Here is a 16062-nt window from a genome sequence, read left to right as displayed (position 1 = left end):
CGTAGATGGACGCGTTTGATTCGCCAATGTTACTGGGAGCTTTCCCTTGTGGCACCAGATCGATCCACACTCAGGTACATGACTCTTGATTGGCCAGACTTGGCCAAAAGGGAAAGGGCGGGCAGAGGGGGATGGCAAGGGGGAGGGGGGCGGGCACTGGGGAATCGAAAAGTCAATTCCCACATTCCAGCCCACATTTTATCTTATGCAGCTTGCTTCATCGGATGCCATTAGAGTATGCTCGACTCCCTTGCGCCAGGACTCCCTGCGACTCAAAAACTTCCTGCTTCTGGTTTACCAATATCGACTACGTCGTCTGGCATACAAAACTCCCAAGAATCGTTTTCAAATCCTGACTTTTCGGACGAGAACACAGTTTGACAGTCAGTGTGCTACAAACAATCTGCTAATCACGCTACTTGACGTTAAGAAATCAGCAGCGCGTGGAACCTGAAGGCCCCAACCATTCCTAAGCAGCGAACCCAGCTGCATCGCCCTTTCAGTATCGGCACATCCGTCCCGTCCCACCAACACCGCCCTTGGGTTGCCCAACGTTGTGCGCTTTCACCCTGCCCACGCTGCCACATGCGCTAGGGGCTGGTGACTGCCAAGACTAAGTCCTCTGTTCGAACTTTGATGGTACGGGGGGGGGGGGGGGGTGTGGTGTCCTCTTTCCTCAGCTTGCCAAGGGTCTGTCCTGCAGGCAGAGCTTAGAGACAGTCCCGATTGATGTACTTGAGCCTTTTTCCTAACGCTAGACCAGCGCACTCGGTCTCCCGAACGAAATAAGCAAATCTCTGCGTCTACCCAACCATCGGGGAAGGGTCAGCAATCTCGGGGCATACGCTCTGAGACAAGAGAAATGAGCCTGTTGAAAATTACCCTGCCCCACGCGCATCGAAATCAGACCGTCAGCCATCGTTGGATGTTGATCACAGTGAGAGTGACATATTGGAATCTTCAGTGGCCGGTCTGGACGTCGATCTAAACGACACCAGCCACCCACCCACCGACCCCTCGGGCACTCAACAACGCATCGTGGCTTCTCTCAGAAAGCCCTAAAATTGGAACACTACCCTTTTCGAATCGGCTTTTGGTCTTACCGACGAAACATCACAAACGGGCCATATCAAACCTTGGCCACACCGACTTTGCTATACTGGAGGCGAGTGGTGTGCGACGCGGACCGGGGAGAACGTATCGTCCCTGCCGACTTGTCAACTCCTGACATTGCGGTCCCTGTGCCAATAGATGTGTCCTTCCTTCAAGTGCCCGTCGCTCGAAACACACACCGTCGATGGCCTTTCTTGCACTTACCTACTCTCTCAAATGTCTTCAACCTTTGAAGTCGCATAAGGAAGCAGACAGCCGCCTGGCCCCCTTTTCGTGTCATCCAAGAAGGTGCGACTGTTGCGCTGTCTGTCTCAGTGACACGACGCGGACAGCCGAGAATAGTGTGAAACAACCAAAAACAAATAGCACAACTGTGGCATGCCAAGAGAGGGGATGTCGCGAATGTTGTAGATTTGCAACCCAACGAAGACTGGCAACTACTGGGAGATGTGTCGTTAGAACGGTTAGGTCGGCCCCCATTGAATCCCTTAAATCCGGGGAAAAGATTTGCGGGTTGGAAAGGCCTGCCTGGGGACACGGGTTTACCGCGGGCGCGGATGGGTTTGGTTCTTGGCGAGCACGGGTCGAGAAAAGGTGCCGTTGAAGGTAACGGATCAATTTTGCCGTCAGAGTTCCAAAAAAGTACGGAAAGACAGCTTTCGTCGTCTCACCCAGACTCATTGTTTACCGCCAGGCCAACCTTCCGATAAATGACACTGAAAGCGGGAGCGTGACGATCTCGGCCCTGTTCATCGGCCCGTGGCGGTGAAATGCCAATGGTCCACGTGATGGACCGGACCCCATTCTTTTCCTGTATAATTCAGGCGGAATGCCTTGGATTCGGATGACGTAGACCGTAGCTAAGAACTGAATCTCTACGTGTGCGATGTGGCCGTCGGGGGGGAAGAAGTCGGGCGTCCCACCGCCACTAGCCAAGGGAGGGTTCTGTGGTTCCTTAAGCCTGGCCTGGAGCATTTTGTGGCAAGGCCCGACAAGCGCGATCAGCCTCTGTAGACCGGTATTTGTGTTGGCCCTGCACAGCTGAGAGTCCCGCTTGAATGTTGTCACGATCGGTCCCGGCATGCCCGCACATATGCATTGCCTAGGCTAGCGCAGGTAGCTCGACGTGCAGAAAGGAAAGCAGGGACACAAGACGGTAGACCACTCAACGCCGACTGTCTCGGTCCGGTTGGTCGCGTCGATGTCACACAGCGAGGAGGCCTCGCAGACAGTATGTCTCAAAAACAAGTCAAGCATGTCACAAATCACCAAGCTCGGCCGACCAGCGAGCATCATGAGCAGTGGTCTGATAAAGGCAAAACAATTATACTACTGCTAGAAGATGATACCAACCAGGAATTCATCCCAACGCCAGACTGTGTACTATCGGGATACCCAGACAGAGACAATACAACATGTACGGCACGAGAATCCGGTTCGCCGGCGGGTGAGCCTCTGCTGACCGCTGTGCGTGGAAACAAATACAATAGGGGTGTCCTTAACCGATGCCACCCTCATGAGCCCAAAAATCAACTATTACCAACGTGATCCCACAATGAAATGCCCCGAACCCCTTTATATGCCATCAACGCGTGTCATCAGCCGTCAGTTCCATCATACCATCCGTGCTCTTTAACCGCTGCACATGACGCAGGACTCGGGGTTCTCGATGCTGCCTTCAGGGACGTTAGTAACTGCTTCAATTGACGAGTTGGCGGAGTCACAACTTACAGGCAAGAACAGCCTCGGAATAGATGTCCATCTCACGCTCCTTGCTGTCTTCCGTCTTGTCCTCTGCATCGGGTGTCTTGCTTCCGGCAATCGGAAGCTCCTCGATCTTGAGCTTCTCGACAGGCTCAGTGGGCAGAGCTCTCGGGCTGTCACCCTCAGCCACATCGGCCTTCATGGTATCAGGCTTCTGCGCGGGAGCAGTCCGCGGGGGAGGGGGGGTGACGCTGGGTGTGGGGATGCCGTTGTCTTGCGCAGAGGAGTCCTTCTTCGCATACATGGGCCTGGGGACGTTCACGACGGGAGCGGCGACGTGGCCTGGGGGCGGCGCGCGCTTCTTGAGAACCTTGCCAATGGCGCTGTCAGTGACCTTGAGCGCCTCCTGGTCAACGGTGAACTGAATAGGCGCAGCAGCGGCCTGTGTACGCAGGTAGTACATGCCCGTCTTGAGACCGAGCTTCCAGCCGGCGAAGTGCATGCTGGTGATCTTGCCCATAGTGGGATCCTTCATGTGAATGTTGAGCGACTGCGACTGGTCAATGAAGGCACCACGATCGGCAGCCATCTGAACGACAGTACGCTGGGAGATTTCCCAAACGGTCTTGTACAGAGCCTTGACCTCTGTGGGGATGTTGGGAATGTTCTGAATTGAACCGTTCTCGGCGATGATACGATTCTTCATGGCATCGGACCATAGGCCCATATCGACGAGGTCTTTAAGAAGCCAAGGGTTGACGACCTGAAACTCGCCAGCAAGGACACGGCGCTGGTAGATGTTGGAGGTGTAGGGCTCAAAACACTCGTTGTTGCCCAAGATCTGCGAAGTGCTGGCAGTCGGCATGGGCGCGACGAGCAGAGAGTTGCGGACACCGTGCTGCTTGATCTGTTCCTTCAGAGAGTCCCAGTCCCAGAGGTCCGAAGGCTTGACATTCCACATGTCATACTGAAGGATGCCCTGTGAGACAGGCGAGCCCTCGTACGTCTGGTATGGGCCCTCCTCCTTAGCCAGCTGCACAGACATGGTGAGGGCAGCGTGGTAGATGGTCTCGAAGATCTTCTTGTTGAGGTCGCGGGCTTCGGGAGACTCGAAGGGCATGCGAAGAGCCAGGAAGGCATCGGCAAGACCCTGCACACCGAGACCAATGGGGCGGTGGCGCATGTTACTGTTGCGAGCCTCTTGAACAGGGTAATGGTTGACGTCGATGATTCTGTTCAGGTTGCGGACAACAACCTGGGTCACCTCGTGGAGCTTCTGGAAGTCGTAGACACCCTCGTTGTAGTCAACAAAAGTGGGAAGTGCGAGCGAGGCCAGGTTGCAGACAGCGACCTCGTCAGGAGCGCAGTACTCAATGATCTCAGTGCACAGATTAGAGCTGCGAATGGTACCAAGGTTCTTCTGGTTGCTCTTGCGGTTGGCGGCATCCTTGTAGAGCATGAAGGGGTTGCCAGTCTCGGTCTGAGCCTCAAGGATAGCATACCAGAGCTTCTGAGCCTTCATGGTCTTGCGTCCCTTGCCCATCTGTTCGTACTTCTCATACAAGGCCTCAAACTCCTCGCCGTAGCAGTCGGCCAAGCCTGGGCACTCATTGGGGCACATAAGAGTCCAGTCTCCGTTCTTCTCGACTCTCTTCATGAAGAGATCGGGAATCCAGAGGGCAAGAAAGAGGTCACGAGCGCGGACCTCCTCCTTTCCGTGGTTCTTGCGCAGATCCAAGAAGTCGAAGACGTCGGCGTGCCAAGGCTCAAGGTAGATGGCAAAGGCACCGGGACGCTTGTTACCACCCTGGTCAACGTAGCGAGCAGTGTTGTTGAAGACACGAAGCATAGGGACAACGCCGTTGGAGGTACCATTGGTGCCGGCAATGTAGGAGCCAGTGGCACGAATGCGGTGAACATTGAGGCCGATACCACCGGCCATCTTGGAGATCATGGCGCAAGTCTTGAGGGTGTCATAGATACCCTCGATGGAGTCTTCCTTCATGTCGACGAGGAAGCAGGAGGATAGCTGGGCCTGTGGGGTACCAGCGTTGAAGAGTGTGGGAGAGGCATGCGTGAAGAACTTGCTGGACATCAGGTTGTAGGTTTCGATGACGCGCTCAACGTCGTCACCCCAGATGCCAACGGCGACACGCATGATCATGTGTTGCGGCCTCTCAGCGATCTTGCCGTCAAGCTTGAGGAGGTATGATCTCTCCAAGGTTTTGAAGCCGAAGTACTGGTAGTTGAAGTCGCGGTCGTATACAATGGCAGAGTCGAGCTCTTCCTTATGCCTCATGACGGCATCGTATGTGTCCTTGGCAATCATGGGCGACGCCTTGCCGTTCTTAGGGTTGACGTAGTGATAGAGATCACTGACGACGGCAGACCATTGCTTCTTGGTTTGCTTGTGGAGGTTGGAAACTGCGATGCGAGCAGCCAGGATGGCGTAGTCGGGGTGGGTGACGGTCATGTACGCGGCGGTCTCGGCGGCCTGTTTACGAGATTGTCAGCAACTGTTTTGGGGGAAGGAAACCTGAAGGGAGGGGATAGAGCTCACCAAGTCGTCGAGCTGCACGGTGGTGACACCGCCATAGACACCAGAAATGACCTTCTGCGTGATAGCAACCGGATCAACGTGCTCCATGTCGAGGCCATAGCATAGCCTCGACACTCTGGCAGTGATCTTGTCGAACTGGACGCGCTCCTGGCGACCATCTGCGTTGGATTAGTTTCCTCGTCATTGTTTTACGCGTCCTAACCCGAACATACCGCGCTTTCTCACGAACATGATGCCTGAGTGCGGCTGTGAGAATGTGGGAAAGGGAGTTTGTTGGGTCGCCTGTGGGAGACGTAGTCCACTCGATAGAACGGAGGAAAGTGATAGCTGTAGAAGAGGGTATCAGAAGGACTAAGGATTACGATTGTGTCTTGTGTAAAAAGAAGAAGGTGTCAAGAATTGCTGGTGTTTGGATTGTGTAGGAGGGGGAGAGAAGAGCAGAAAGTTGCCAGGAGGTGCTGCAGATACTTATGGCAGGGCCAGGTTCGCGTAGAAACGCGTTCGACGCCAAATGGATTTTAGCGCGACTGGACAGGGGCCCGAGGGGGCAGGTTCAAGGCATCAATAACAGATTGGCTGGGGAAAAGTGGCTTCAGGCCTCGAATGCCAGGCATCTCCGCCCGTGCCCCTCGGTTCACGTTCGCATCCCCGAGCCAACAACGACTGGAACACGCTCGATGCTCTTTGCAAGGTACCTGCCTCATTACATTACTCCATGGTGCATGGTGGCAGGCAGGCTCTTGCAGCTGCGACCACTTGTCTGAAGCAGCACCAGGATTGGAAATCAAATCTGACAAAGTCCAAACTCCACTGTGGATGTTGTTTCCATTCTCTTTCAGACGCGGCTGGACTGGTTGCCGGTTGCCGATTGCAACGACCAAAGACTTTCTGTCTTGGGTTTGAGTGCCTTGCTGGGAATGCATTTAGAATCTTTAATTGAAATCCCAATGTCTGAGAGTGAGCGCGCTGAAAAGTCACCCCACTTGACTATGAGCGACGCGATGCACTTTAATGGATTTTTTTTGGCGGGCACTTTACGCGTCCACTCTTTTCCCCTGCTAACTTCGCGAAGTGTTTGCTGCATCACGGTGTCACGTGAGCGAGGCCAATTTCTATCAAATGGCCTCAGTTTGACTGTGAGGCCAAACGACGTCACGGCTATATCAACCAGACTTTTGCCGGTTTCAATAGAAATGTCTCTCAAAGACTGAACTGGTTTTCTGTTTCCAAGAAAAGAAAAACAACCTCATGAGGACCGCACTTTTCAGTCTCATCAAAGCAAGGTCGCAACCTTTCATTCAGTCTCTGCCCAAAAGGGCATTTCTCCAGTCGTCGTCCTCTATAGTCACAATGGCAACTCCCGCAGAGTCACCCAAGTCGGCCTACAAGCCTAGGTACATCGATGTGTGTAGTCGTCACAAGCTTAGGAACCCATCTTTCAGCGTAATGACCTCCATGACCCAGTAGATTGGTATCAACCTGGCCGATCCCATTTTCCGAGGTCTGCATCACGGCAAACAACGCCATCCGAATGACCTTGACGGCGTCATCTCAAGAGCAAAGGAGGTCGGATGCTCCAAGCTGATCGTCACAGGCTCCGACTTCACTAGCTCTCGAGACGCTTTAGAGATTGCGAAGCAGTATCGTGAGTCACACACTCGTGACTAAAGGAAGCCCGGCCACTTCTGACCTCCTCTCGTAGCCGGCGTCGTCTATACGACGATTGGAATCCACCCGTGCAGCAGTGCGATATTTAGCAACTCGGAAGATGCCGCGGAGGGCGTGCATACCGACCCGGACCCTTCCAAGCCCATTCCAGACCACCATGAGCCGGACCCCGGCAAGACGGAGACCATCATCGCCGAGCTCCGTAATCTCATTAAGGACTCAACCGCCTCCAATTCCGGTCTCGTCGCCTTTGGCGAATTTGGTCTCGATTATGATCGACTACACTACTGCCCCAAGACCATCCAGACCCACTCCTTCGCGGCGCAGCTCGACCTCGTTCTTGAGACGAAGCCGCAGCTGCCCCTATTTCTTCACTCGAGAGCCGCACACGAAGACTTCGTTCGCATTCTCAAGGAAAAATTCGGCGACAAGCTTGAGAAGCTGGAGAAGGGCGGCGTTGTCCACAGTTTCACTGGCACCTTAGAGGAAGCCAGGGAGCTGATGGACCTTGGCCTATACATTGGCATCAACGGTTGCAGCTTCAAGACTGAGGAGAATTGTGAGGTTGTCAAGCAGATCGCACTCGACAGAATGATGATCGAGACCGACGGCCCGTGGTGCGAGATTCGGCCAAGCCATTTTGGTTACAAGTACCTGATCGAGAAGAAGCCAGAGGCCAACGGTAATGCAGAAGGGGCGGCGATGCCGGAACCCGCTCAGAAGCCCCAGGGCAAGAAGAAGAACCAGAAGAAGGAGCCCGAAGTGCCCGAGCGCTTCAAGATCGTCAAGAAGGAGAAGTGGGAGGAGGGTGCCATGATCAAGGGTCGGAACGAGCCCTGCATGATTGAGCGTGTCGCTAAGGCTGTAGCAGGCATCAAAGAAGTGGATGTCGAAGACATCTGCGAAGCAGCTTGGACAAACACTGTCAAGGTTTTTGGCGTAGACCAATAGACGCATGGAACGACATAGAATACTCATCAAGGGCATCAAACTCAATTTGAAGACTTGCAAGCGCTCGGAGCGATGCCCAAGCCTCCCCGGGATTCCCTCGATAATGATCACAGGCTGCCATTGTCTCATAAGCCGGAGCCCTTGTGCCCCCTAATCCTCCCGTGCCGGACGGCACCCACCGTGACACCCTCTTCGCCTGTCAGCCATCCCGGCATCCGTTCGCCGTCAATAATGCCGTTTTCTACCAGCTGCCGCATACCAGCAAACACATGGGACCCGTGAAATGTTAGCTTGACGTTCGGAGCCCAATTTGTTGCGTGTTGCCTAGGCAGATTCTCCTCGGCATCCGAATCATATCCAAAGGACATCTCGAAGGGGTTCTGTTGACCACCCTTCGGCTTCCTCCTTTCGCCATTTGTCTCGTCGTCAGGGCCTCGATCGTCACCTACTAGCCCACTCCGAGGGCTGCCGGGGAAAAGGTCTTCAATGACGATGTCCACACGCTCGATACCGAGTCCATCATCGATTCTAGCTGTCTCTCCGAACCTCGCTTGGGCACACAGCCGAGCTCTTTTGTGGAACTTTTCGGCGTCATCAACACGTTCCGCTTTTCTTTTTGTGCCTATCTTGCCGGCCAGCTCTGGCGTGTCGTCCGATGATTCTTCTGATAATGGCGGAGTTGGTAAAATGGTGTCAAGCGGTGACTCGTTCTTCTTCTTATCGGCGTAAATGTCCCAACCCCCGCCAGCCGCATTTGTGCGTCCAACGCCTCGAACATGCAGCAGTGCATCTAGGTTCTTGGTGGAAATGTTGGTGGGTTTGAGAGTATACCTTTCCCGGGGCCGGGAAAGTGCCTTTGGTATACCTTCTACAACTAGATTGCGGAAGCTCTTGGACTCACTAGCTCCTAGAGAACCCACAGTCTGGGATTTTGATAGATAGACGAATGGTGATGCGTCGGGAAAGGCAATGTAGAGAGTCCGTGAGCTGTCGAAACTGGCGTCCGTTGGTGTTAGACTGCTGCCCAAATGTGTCATGCTCGTGCTGTAGGGAGATTCGATGATGAAAATGCGCAGAACTGAGAGAGAGAGCCCCTGAGGCCGGTGGAAATGATAATGCGCCTTGACGTCGGGCAAGACGTGAGCTTGGAGGCTTTGAATGAAGGAGGACGGATGGAATCGAGGGAGTGTCAGAGACTCCCTGTCGACTTCCGGAGGTTGTTCCTCGTCGTCTATATATGAAACCTCCTTCAGCGGCATGATGCGATAGGCAGTCCACTTCTGCGATGTAGGGTGATCTTGGAGATACTGAGCATCCGCCAGTGCCATTTGGTACAGAGTCAGGCCATGCTGCCAATCGCCTTCTATGATGCGGTCAAGAATCTCTCTTTTGGACCCCTTCCTGTACTGTAGATCCGTATAGATGACTCGCAGCTCCTCTACCGACGATGCGGGAGGGTAAAGTCCATCTTCATCTTCCTTGTCCCCCAGCAGCGGTGCGCACAGCTGACAATTGTCGTCGCTCAGCCACTCGAGAACCAATGCCAACAAGGAGGGACGAGGCAGTCGGCTCAAAGCTTTCTGAACCGCAGAGTTGGTAGGCGGAAGCCGCACATCTGACGACAAGCGTCCTTTCGTTGGGATGGAGAAACGCGCCATAGCCGTCAAAGTCTAAGCATTGCAACGGGATGCGAGATGTCGGAATGTGATGGTGATGTCGAGGGTTTAACCCCGACCGAAGATATCTTCTTGTGGAGTCACGTATGTTGTCAGAGAGGTTGCGGTGATGCTGAGGCTGTCGTTACTTATTCGGGTAATTGAGGCTGATGTATGGTAAGCTGAGACGCGGCCTTTCTTCGCTGTTGACGCGTCGCAGATTCGCATACAGCATTGGTGCACGGGCTCTTTCGTATGGGGTTTCTGGTCGCGCTAATCGGAGGGGCAGTGGCTCCTCGATGTGGAAGACGCCGTTAAGGTTGAGCAGGGGGTAGGGAAGGCAGGGGAGACAGAATCCGAGGATTAGGTAAGCCCCTGTCTCTCAGCTAGACATGTCATCACTATCATGTGCTGCGTGCATGTGTGCTCGATCTAACGATACCTACGCACAGGCCAGGCGAGGGCCAGGCAGCCGGCGGCGAAGGCAGCGAGCAGCAGCAGGTTGGCGACAACAACAAATGCTGACAGTGGAGTACAGAATTAGGGGTCGGGGTTTGCACAACCCGTGCCGTGGCAATGACAGGCTGACGATGACAGTTGGCAACTCAACTCCCAATCCCCATGTCGCCAGTTGCAGATCGCAGCGCTGCTAGCATAGTCGGGCCTACTTGCCGAAAAAGGTCGGTGGTGCTTCCGAGGGTCGGAGGGGTTGCAGCGTTGCTTAGAAATTCAGATTTAAGGGTCCTTCCTCAAGACGATGCCTAGACACGCCAGGAAGAAACACGGCAAGGTTGGCGCCCCAAACCCACGACCAAGCCCAAACAAGACCTATCCGAGTCATGGCGGTCCCGGGTTTTCATCGTCGACGACGACAACGCTTGACCTTTATGGGCCCCAACTAATGGGCAACGTGGTTGGTTGTGCCGACCAAGTCCAGCTATTATTAAGTCGTAGCGCGGGTATTGGATTTACCGCCGGTGCTGGGTACCACCTTGAACGAGATGCGCAGTGTTATTAGGTGAAGCCACAACGTAATTAACGTCGGTCTACGGATACTGTGTACAGATACGCACAAAACTTTATTGAGCACTGTATTTTTTGTCAAAATGTTGTGGCATGCCCCTTAAATTCTGGGAAAGAGAGCACTAGAAAAGAGAGGGAAAGTCCACAGTCGTCTCCCTCGGACAATAAAGACTTTTCTGATGCACCAGCAAGGAATGACGCCCTTGGGACATGTCGATCAGCCAAAAAAAAAAATTGTGAATGAAAGATGTCAATTGTACGCAGGACCAAAAGCGAGCATTGGCAGGCCAGAGATGCGCAATTACCGCGGGGCATCAGCGCATTAGCAAGGCATTGATTCGTTATTGCAGCGTGGATGAGCGATGACGGATGGGGTGAAGAGAGGAGGCCCCCCCCCCCTTTCAGAGGCTCATCCCATCCTTCATCACTCATCACTGTGGTCCCCTTGAGGGCAAGCCGGCAAGGGCAGACGGGAAGGGTGTTCGGAAAGAAGGCAGGTTACGAGGGTACAGCCATCTGAACTGCCTTACCGCTGTCCCTTGGCCGAATCATCATTGCTGGAACATGTAGAAGCTTAGCACAAGCGTGGGAGTCCCGGGACGCATGTGATTGGTAGCGAGACTCGGTGGAGTATGGACCCGCTAATCGGCCGGTGGGGGCTCATCTGGCCACCGCGGTAGCGAGTACTCCCAGCTCGGGCTTTCTTACCAGCCATGTCGGCAGTACTCTACACTCGTCCGGCCGGGAGGCCGCAAGGTTAACAATAACACTTTGAGAGGAAGTGGTGGGAGTGGACATACTAGTTGTGTGTGGGTGGAGGTTCCAGACCCGGTGTGTGTTGGTATGCCTGGTAGCGTATTCGCAGTGTACCAACGCCTAACCCACCCCACTTCCAGATGTTCCATTGCTGGACATTGCTGGACAGTGGACTGCCCTGCCTGCAGCGGCGGCACACAGTTGCGTGGGGTGGTCTGCAGGGAAATGAACAGACCATCGGCCAATGGCCGCAGCAAGCCAACACCGCGGAGCATGGTCGGGCCCCCCTCCAGGAGGGGGGCGCAGAAAGTCGCGCTGTCGGGTAAAGAAGTTGACTAATACTATCCACTCGGCCTGTGTCCGCACCTGGGCCTCCGAACAAAGGCTTCATTCTCGCCCAATTTGACTCCCCTTCCCCCATCTCATCCACTTCACCCTGAAATGCGCAGCAATCCAGCCCGCGACTGAGACGAACCTCGCTCTCACGAACCAGCCAACCAGCCGTTACGAGATCATCCCACCGACACATTCAACGTCTTGCGACCTCGTCTATTTGTCGTCTTACATCTTTCTACCCGACCCTGACGCCGCTTTTGCCCCTCCATCCTCGTTAACTTCAGGGCCGAAAAGTTGGAATCGATCCCGATCCTCGAACACCGCTCGCACTCTATTGAATTGTTTGGGGCTCCAGTACGGCCATAACGAGCCCACCCTACCCATCCAAACGCCGTCGCCGCCGTCCTTCACCCCAGGGACCCAGCTTTCTACAACCTCAAAACAACTCGGCGTCCTCGTTCTGGAGTCGATTTCGACGGAGCCCCTTCGCTCCTCTACCTGTTCTTCGCCTTGACCGGAAGAAACCGATCTCGCATAACACAGCCCTTACTGGCCTCGCGATAATGTCGCCTTACACCAGCACCGGCGGTGGGCGTGCCCCCAACGTGTCTCGCTACCTGCGCGACCTCAATACCGTCAAGGAGCCTGCCGCTGGCGAGGAGAACTTCACCTTCGAGGACGACCTCGCCATTTTCACCAACACTCAGTTCTTCGACTTCGAAACCGGCCAGCACACCGATTACCAGGCATCGTCCAAGAAGCCCGAAACTGTCGAGCCCCAGGCTCCCTCTAGCGCCGTTACCGAAGAATTGACCTCGCCCATCGGAGATTTCAACGTCGACTTTTCCATGCCAGGTGAGACGAGAATTTCAGTTATGTCATCTTGCTTTTATGGCAGCGTTCTCGCGAGTTGATCTTGGATCTCTTTGCGAGTTTCAGTCGTCCCAAACTCGTCATGCGTTTACTCGTTGCTTCAACCCCCTTCCAGAATCTTACCCAACACACCTTGATTTTTCTCACCGATGGAGTTGGATTCATTACACACAAAAAGCCTTTGGCCGGCCACAGCTATGCGTGTGCCATCGGGCTAATGGCAGTCTGGGGGTGAATCAAGGCTCAAACTCGCGAGTCAAGTGGCTTCTTTGAACTCTAACCTCCAGTCCCCGGCGATCAGCCCAACTTTCAGTCAGGGTCGCAGCCAAGCACATGCGACCGCCTTATCACCAGCCTTCGAATCTGTCGTTTCTTACCCCACCCTGTTCATGCGCGGTCCATGTTTCATTCGGACATGTTGATTGGGAGGTTCTGCTGCTGCTTTTTATGCAGGTTGCCGGCCTGCGCTGTTGAGGTAGAGGCGCGACTCCAGGATTGGAGCTTACAAATTGCCGGGGAATGGTGCAATACCCCGTGACTTATCGTCATCGATCCTAGCAGGGGGGTAACGACCATCTGGGCAGCCGCCATCCGATACCGATTAAGCAAGTGCTACGGTCGACGGTCTGGTTGTTCTAGCATTTAGGCTCGTCGATGCGGTTGTTTCTTTGACCAAGCGCTATCCGCCCGTCTCCCCCCTCATCCCGCCGTCTCGCCGACGCCACGATGCCAGGAACTGATAACTCCTGCCTTGAACCATCCATCTGACCATGAACAATGACAGGCGAATTCAACTTCCACGATTTTACCAACCCCTACCCTGCCTCGGGCGTTCCGCCCTTCGCCGAAGGCCTGGGTAACCTTCAACCCCTCCAGCCCAACCCTCAATCCACCTACGCGGCTCCTCCTGTCTCTCAGCAGCAGAACCACCACTATGGCGCCCCTACACCGAGGGCCACCGAGACCAGAACCCCTGAATCTTTGAACGGCGTTAGCAGACCTGGCCACAGCTTCGAGGAGCAGTCCCGCGTCGCTGCCGAGGAAGACAAGCGCAGGAGAAACACGGCCGCCTCTGCCAGGTTCCGCATCAAGAAGAAGCAGCGCGAACAGGCCCTCGAGAAGAGCGCCAAGGAGATGTCCGACAAGGTCTCCGCTCTCGAGCAGCGCATCAACCTCCTCGAGACCGAGAACCGCTGGCTTAAGAACCTCGTCATGGAGAAAAACGAGGGCAACGAAGACATCGCCTCCATGCTCAAAGAGTTCCAGAACAAGCAACCAAAGTCGACTGCGGCATCTTCGGGCTCTGTGAAGGCGGAGGAGGCAAAGTAGGCTGGGGGAAGACTTGGTCATTTCTCGGAGGCATTCCCCTCCTGACTAACGCCTGTATGCAATGCGTTTCATGTTCAAGACATAGGGGTTTTCTGGTACCAGATGGAGTTTGATACCGTGGATGGACGACGAGACTTATTGTGGGTTGGGGTCGTGGACGGGAGACGAGGGGTGTGACGAACGGGCGGGTTTCTTGAGCGTCTTTTGTTTTTGTTGACCGGCACACATGTGATGAGATTTCAGACATATACCTGCACGAACTCATGATTGGGGACCGTGATAGAGTATATCACAGCAATGACTTATATCGATGGGTTTGTTTACCCTACCTCTGTCGACTATGGCAATTCTTCCAAAACATCTCACCAGAGAGGCTACCGATATTGAAGCTTTCTTGCCGTTGAAAGTGACTCAGGTCTCAACATCCCGCAACTCGAAGGCGTGATACGGTCCCCGCAAGGTAGAGTTCACCCGACAAATCAGTACAGGCACCCCCGGCCTTCCCTGTTCTGTCTGACGGGCAAGCCAGGACCATCGGGTTGCCTATCACTCATTTTCCAGGCTTCATTTCCCTACCCACCTCCTCTTCCGTGATTCATCGTGCTGACATTTCCCATTCACTGGGAACGGGCAAGAACTGGTGAGCAAAACCCGCTGGTACGTAGCTCCGCCCGAGTTACCGTACTCGGGCCACACTGCACTATACCTGCGGGACCCCTACTGCCTGTTGGACTGGCCTCGTGGAGCAGATATGAGAACGCGGAAGGCGAGGAGGGGGGGAGAGGGGGGAGAGAAAAACTCAAAACCCGCTAATCCATAATGACATATTCTCTCCGGAGAGTGGTGGGCTGGATGGGTAAGTCTCGAAAGACGGGTGGGATGGGACAGGATGGGACGGCCGCCCGACGTGGGACAATACGGGCGAGGATCATAGGGAACGGGGCCGTTTTAAGAATATGTTGTGAGCATATGGGACGGAGGTTTGGAGAATGGAGACGCTTCATTTCCTCGGGTTGGCGTAGTTGCCATATACAGCAGTATTACTCGGCCCTACACCCTCGTCCCAACCCTTGGACTCCTCCGGAGGCGTCCACTTTCTCGCATATCGTCGAGAAAATCCTTTCGACCTCACTCACCGTTTCCGACGAGGTCTCGATTCGCGCTTGATCGAGTTCTCAGCCTCGGCCGGCCCCGTTTCCAGCGCCATTGCCTTGCTCTCCCTTGAGGGCCGCGAGACGAATTTGATTCCTCTTGCCGAGGATCCTCAGCGTGTTGCGACGCTCAATCTCCGTCATCTCGCCCCAGTTGCCGATCCGCGACATAGTGCCGTCCTGGTTGACCACCAGGGGCCCCAAGTGGTCGAGCTTGGTCGAGGCGCCGTCGCCGCCGCTCATGTCGAGGGTGATGCTGCCGCTGCCGCCACCTCCCGCGGAGTTACCCCCAGACAACGAGGGCTCGGGAAGCGGCGGCAAAGCAGGGGGCTGCTTCTGCTGAGCAGGCTCGGTTGGACGCTGAGCGTGAGGCTGGCGCTGGCTAGAATCGGTGTTGCTGTCGTCCGCCGCGGGGGCGTTGAATGTCGTGTTTTCAGGGGCGGGTGACGTGCTTTCCGTGGGGTGGTGCTCGTGGTGGCTACCATCCTCCAACTGTTGATTCTGGGTCTCTACTCTTCCTCCTGCAGCACTCGCCGCCGCCGCCGAGCCGTTGGCGGCTTCTGATACTGCTGCTGGCGCCGGTGCCCCCATCGTCCTCGACTGGGTTCCCGATGATGTGCTCGTCCTGCTGTTCGACCTCGTCGTCGCGGTGGCGGCGCGGACGGCGGTCAGGGCGGGCGACGGCCGGAATGATTGGCGGGTCAGGGTTACGAGAGGCGCGTACAGGCGTGGGATGTACACAACCGGTGGTCTCATTTGGGTAATGATGTCTCGTATTTGTGAGTTTGTCTTGAGTAAGATTGAGCGAGAGTTAGAGCCTTGAGATGCCGAGCTTGAGTTGGGGGTTTCTTGATGTTCACAAATGACTTGAAGGTGGACCCACCCTTGGCGTCCGTGGGTTGCCAAAAGTAGTGACTTCTGGTCATTTCCATAACCTCCATGC

At 54.9% G+C, this 16062-nt stretch overlaps 6 protein-coding genes across 6 annotated transcripts; 2 read left to right on the top strand and 4 right to left on the bottom strand.

Moving 5' to 3' along the window:
* Positions 1-498: 498 nt before the first annotated feature.
* CDEST_06559 (uncharacterized protein) lies at positions 499-1812 on the bottom strand. Its single transcript, XM_062922718.1, has 3 exons — positions 1467-1812; positions 1318-1419; positions 499-1206 (listed from the first exon to the last, which is right to left on the bottom strand). Exons 1-3 carry the CDS (start codon positions 1792-1794, stop codon positions 1130-1132), a joined length of 507 nt encoding a protein of 168 aa, XP_062778769.1. The 5' UTR covers positions 1795-1812; the 3' UTR covers positions 499-1129.
* A 210-nt stretch (positions 1813-2022) lies between these two features.
* CDEST_06558 (Putative ribonucleotide reductase large subunit, ATP-cone domain-containing protein) lies at positions 2023-5833 on the bottom strand. The gene is made up of 4 exons (XM_062922717.1): positions 5590-5833; positions 5378-5535; positions 2845-5311; positions 2023-2789 (listed from the first exon to the last, which is right to left on the bottom strand). The coding sequence occupies exons 1-4, from the start codon at positions 5606-5608 to the stop codon at positions 2746-2748; spliced, it is 2688 nt and encodes an 895-aa protein (XP_062778768.1). The 5' UTR covers positions 5609-5833; the 3' UTR covers positions 2023-2745.
* Positions 5834-6347: 514 nt separating this feature from the next.
* On the top strand, positions 6348-8068 carry CDEST_06557 (Putative 3'-5' ssDNA/RNA exonuclease TatD, metal-dependent hydrolase). The gene is made up of 3 exons (XM_062922716.1): positions 6348-6781; positions 6845-7022; positions 7080-8068. The coding sequence occupies exons 1-3, from the start codon at positions 6626-6628 to the stop codon at positions 7994-7996; spliced, it is 1251 nt and encodes a 416-aa protein (XP_062778767.1). The 5' UTR covers positions 6348-6625; the 3' UTR covers positions 7997-8068.
* A 51-nt stretch (positions 8069-8119) lies between these two features.
* On the bottom strand, positions 8120-9872 carry CDEST_06556 (Putative centromere protein Chl4/mis15/CENP-N). Its single transcript, XM_062922715.1, has one exon. The coding sequence runs from the start codon at positions 9652-9654 to the stop codon at positions 8122-8124; it is 1533 nt and encodes a 510-aa protein (XP_062778766.1). The 5' UTR covers positions 9655-9872; the 3' UTR covers positions 8120-8121.
* Positions 9873-11820: 1948 nt separating this feature from the next.
* Positions 11821-14288, top strand: CDEST_06555 (Putative basic-leucine zipper domain-containing protein). The gene is made up of 2 exons (XM_062922714.1): positions 11821-12621; positions 13424-14288. The coding sequence occupies exons 1-2, from the start codon at positions 12330-12332 to the stop codon at positions 13966-13968; spliced, it is 837 nt and encodes a 278-aa protein (XP_062778765.1). The 5' UTR covers positions 11821-12329; the 3' UTR covers positions 13969-14288.
* Positions 14289-14937: 649 nt separating this feature from the next.
* CDEST_06554 (uncharacterized protein) lies at positions 14938-15965 on the bottom strand. The gene has a single exon (XM_062922713.1). It carries the CDS (start codon positions 15873-15875, stop codon positions 15144-15146), a length of 732 nt encoding a protein of 243 aa, XP_062778764.1. The 5' UTR covers positions 15876-15965; the 3' UTR covers positions 14938-15143.
* Positions 15966-16062: the final 97 nt, after the last annotated feature.

Source organism: Colletotrichum destructivum, chromosome 4 (assembly GCF_034447905.1).
Source record: "Colletotrichum destructivum chromosome 4, complete sequence".
NCBI lineage: Eukaryota > Fungi > Ascomycota > Sordariomycetes > Glomerellales > Glomerellaceae > Colletotrichum > Colletotrichum destructivum.
Note: the sequence above shows the minus strand (reverse complement) of the source record. Positions and strands in the feature narration are given on the sequence as shown.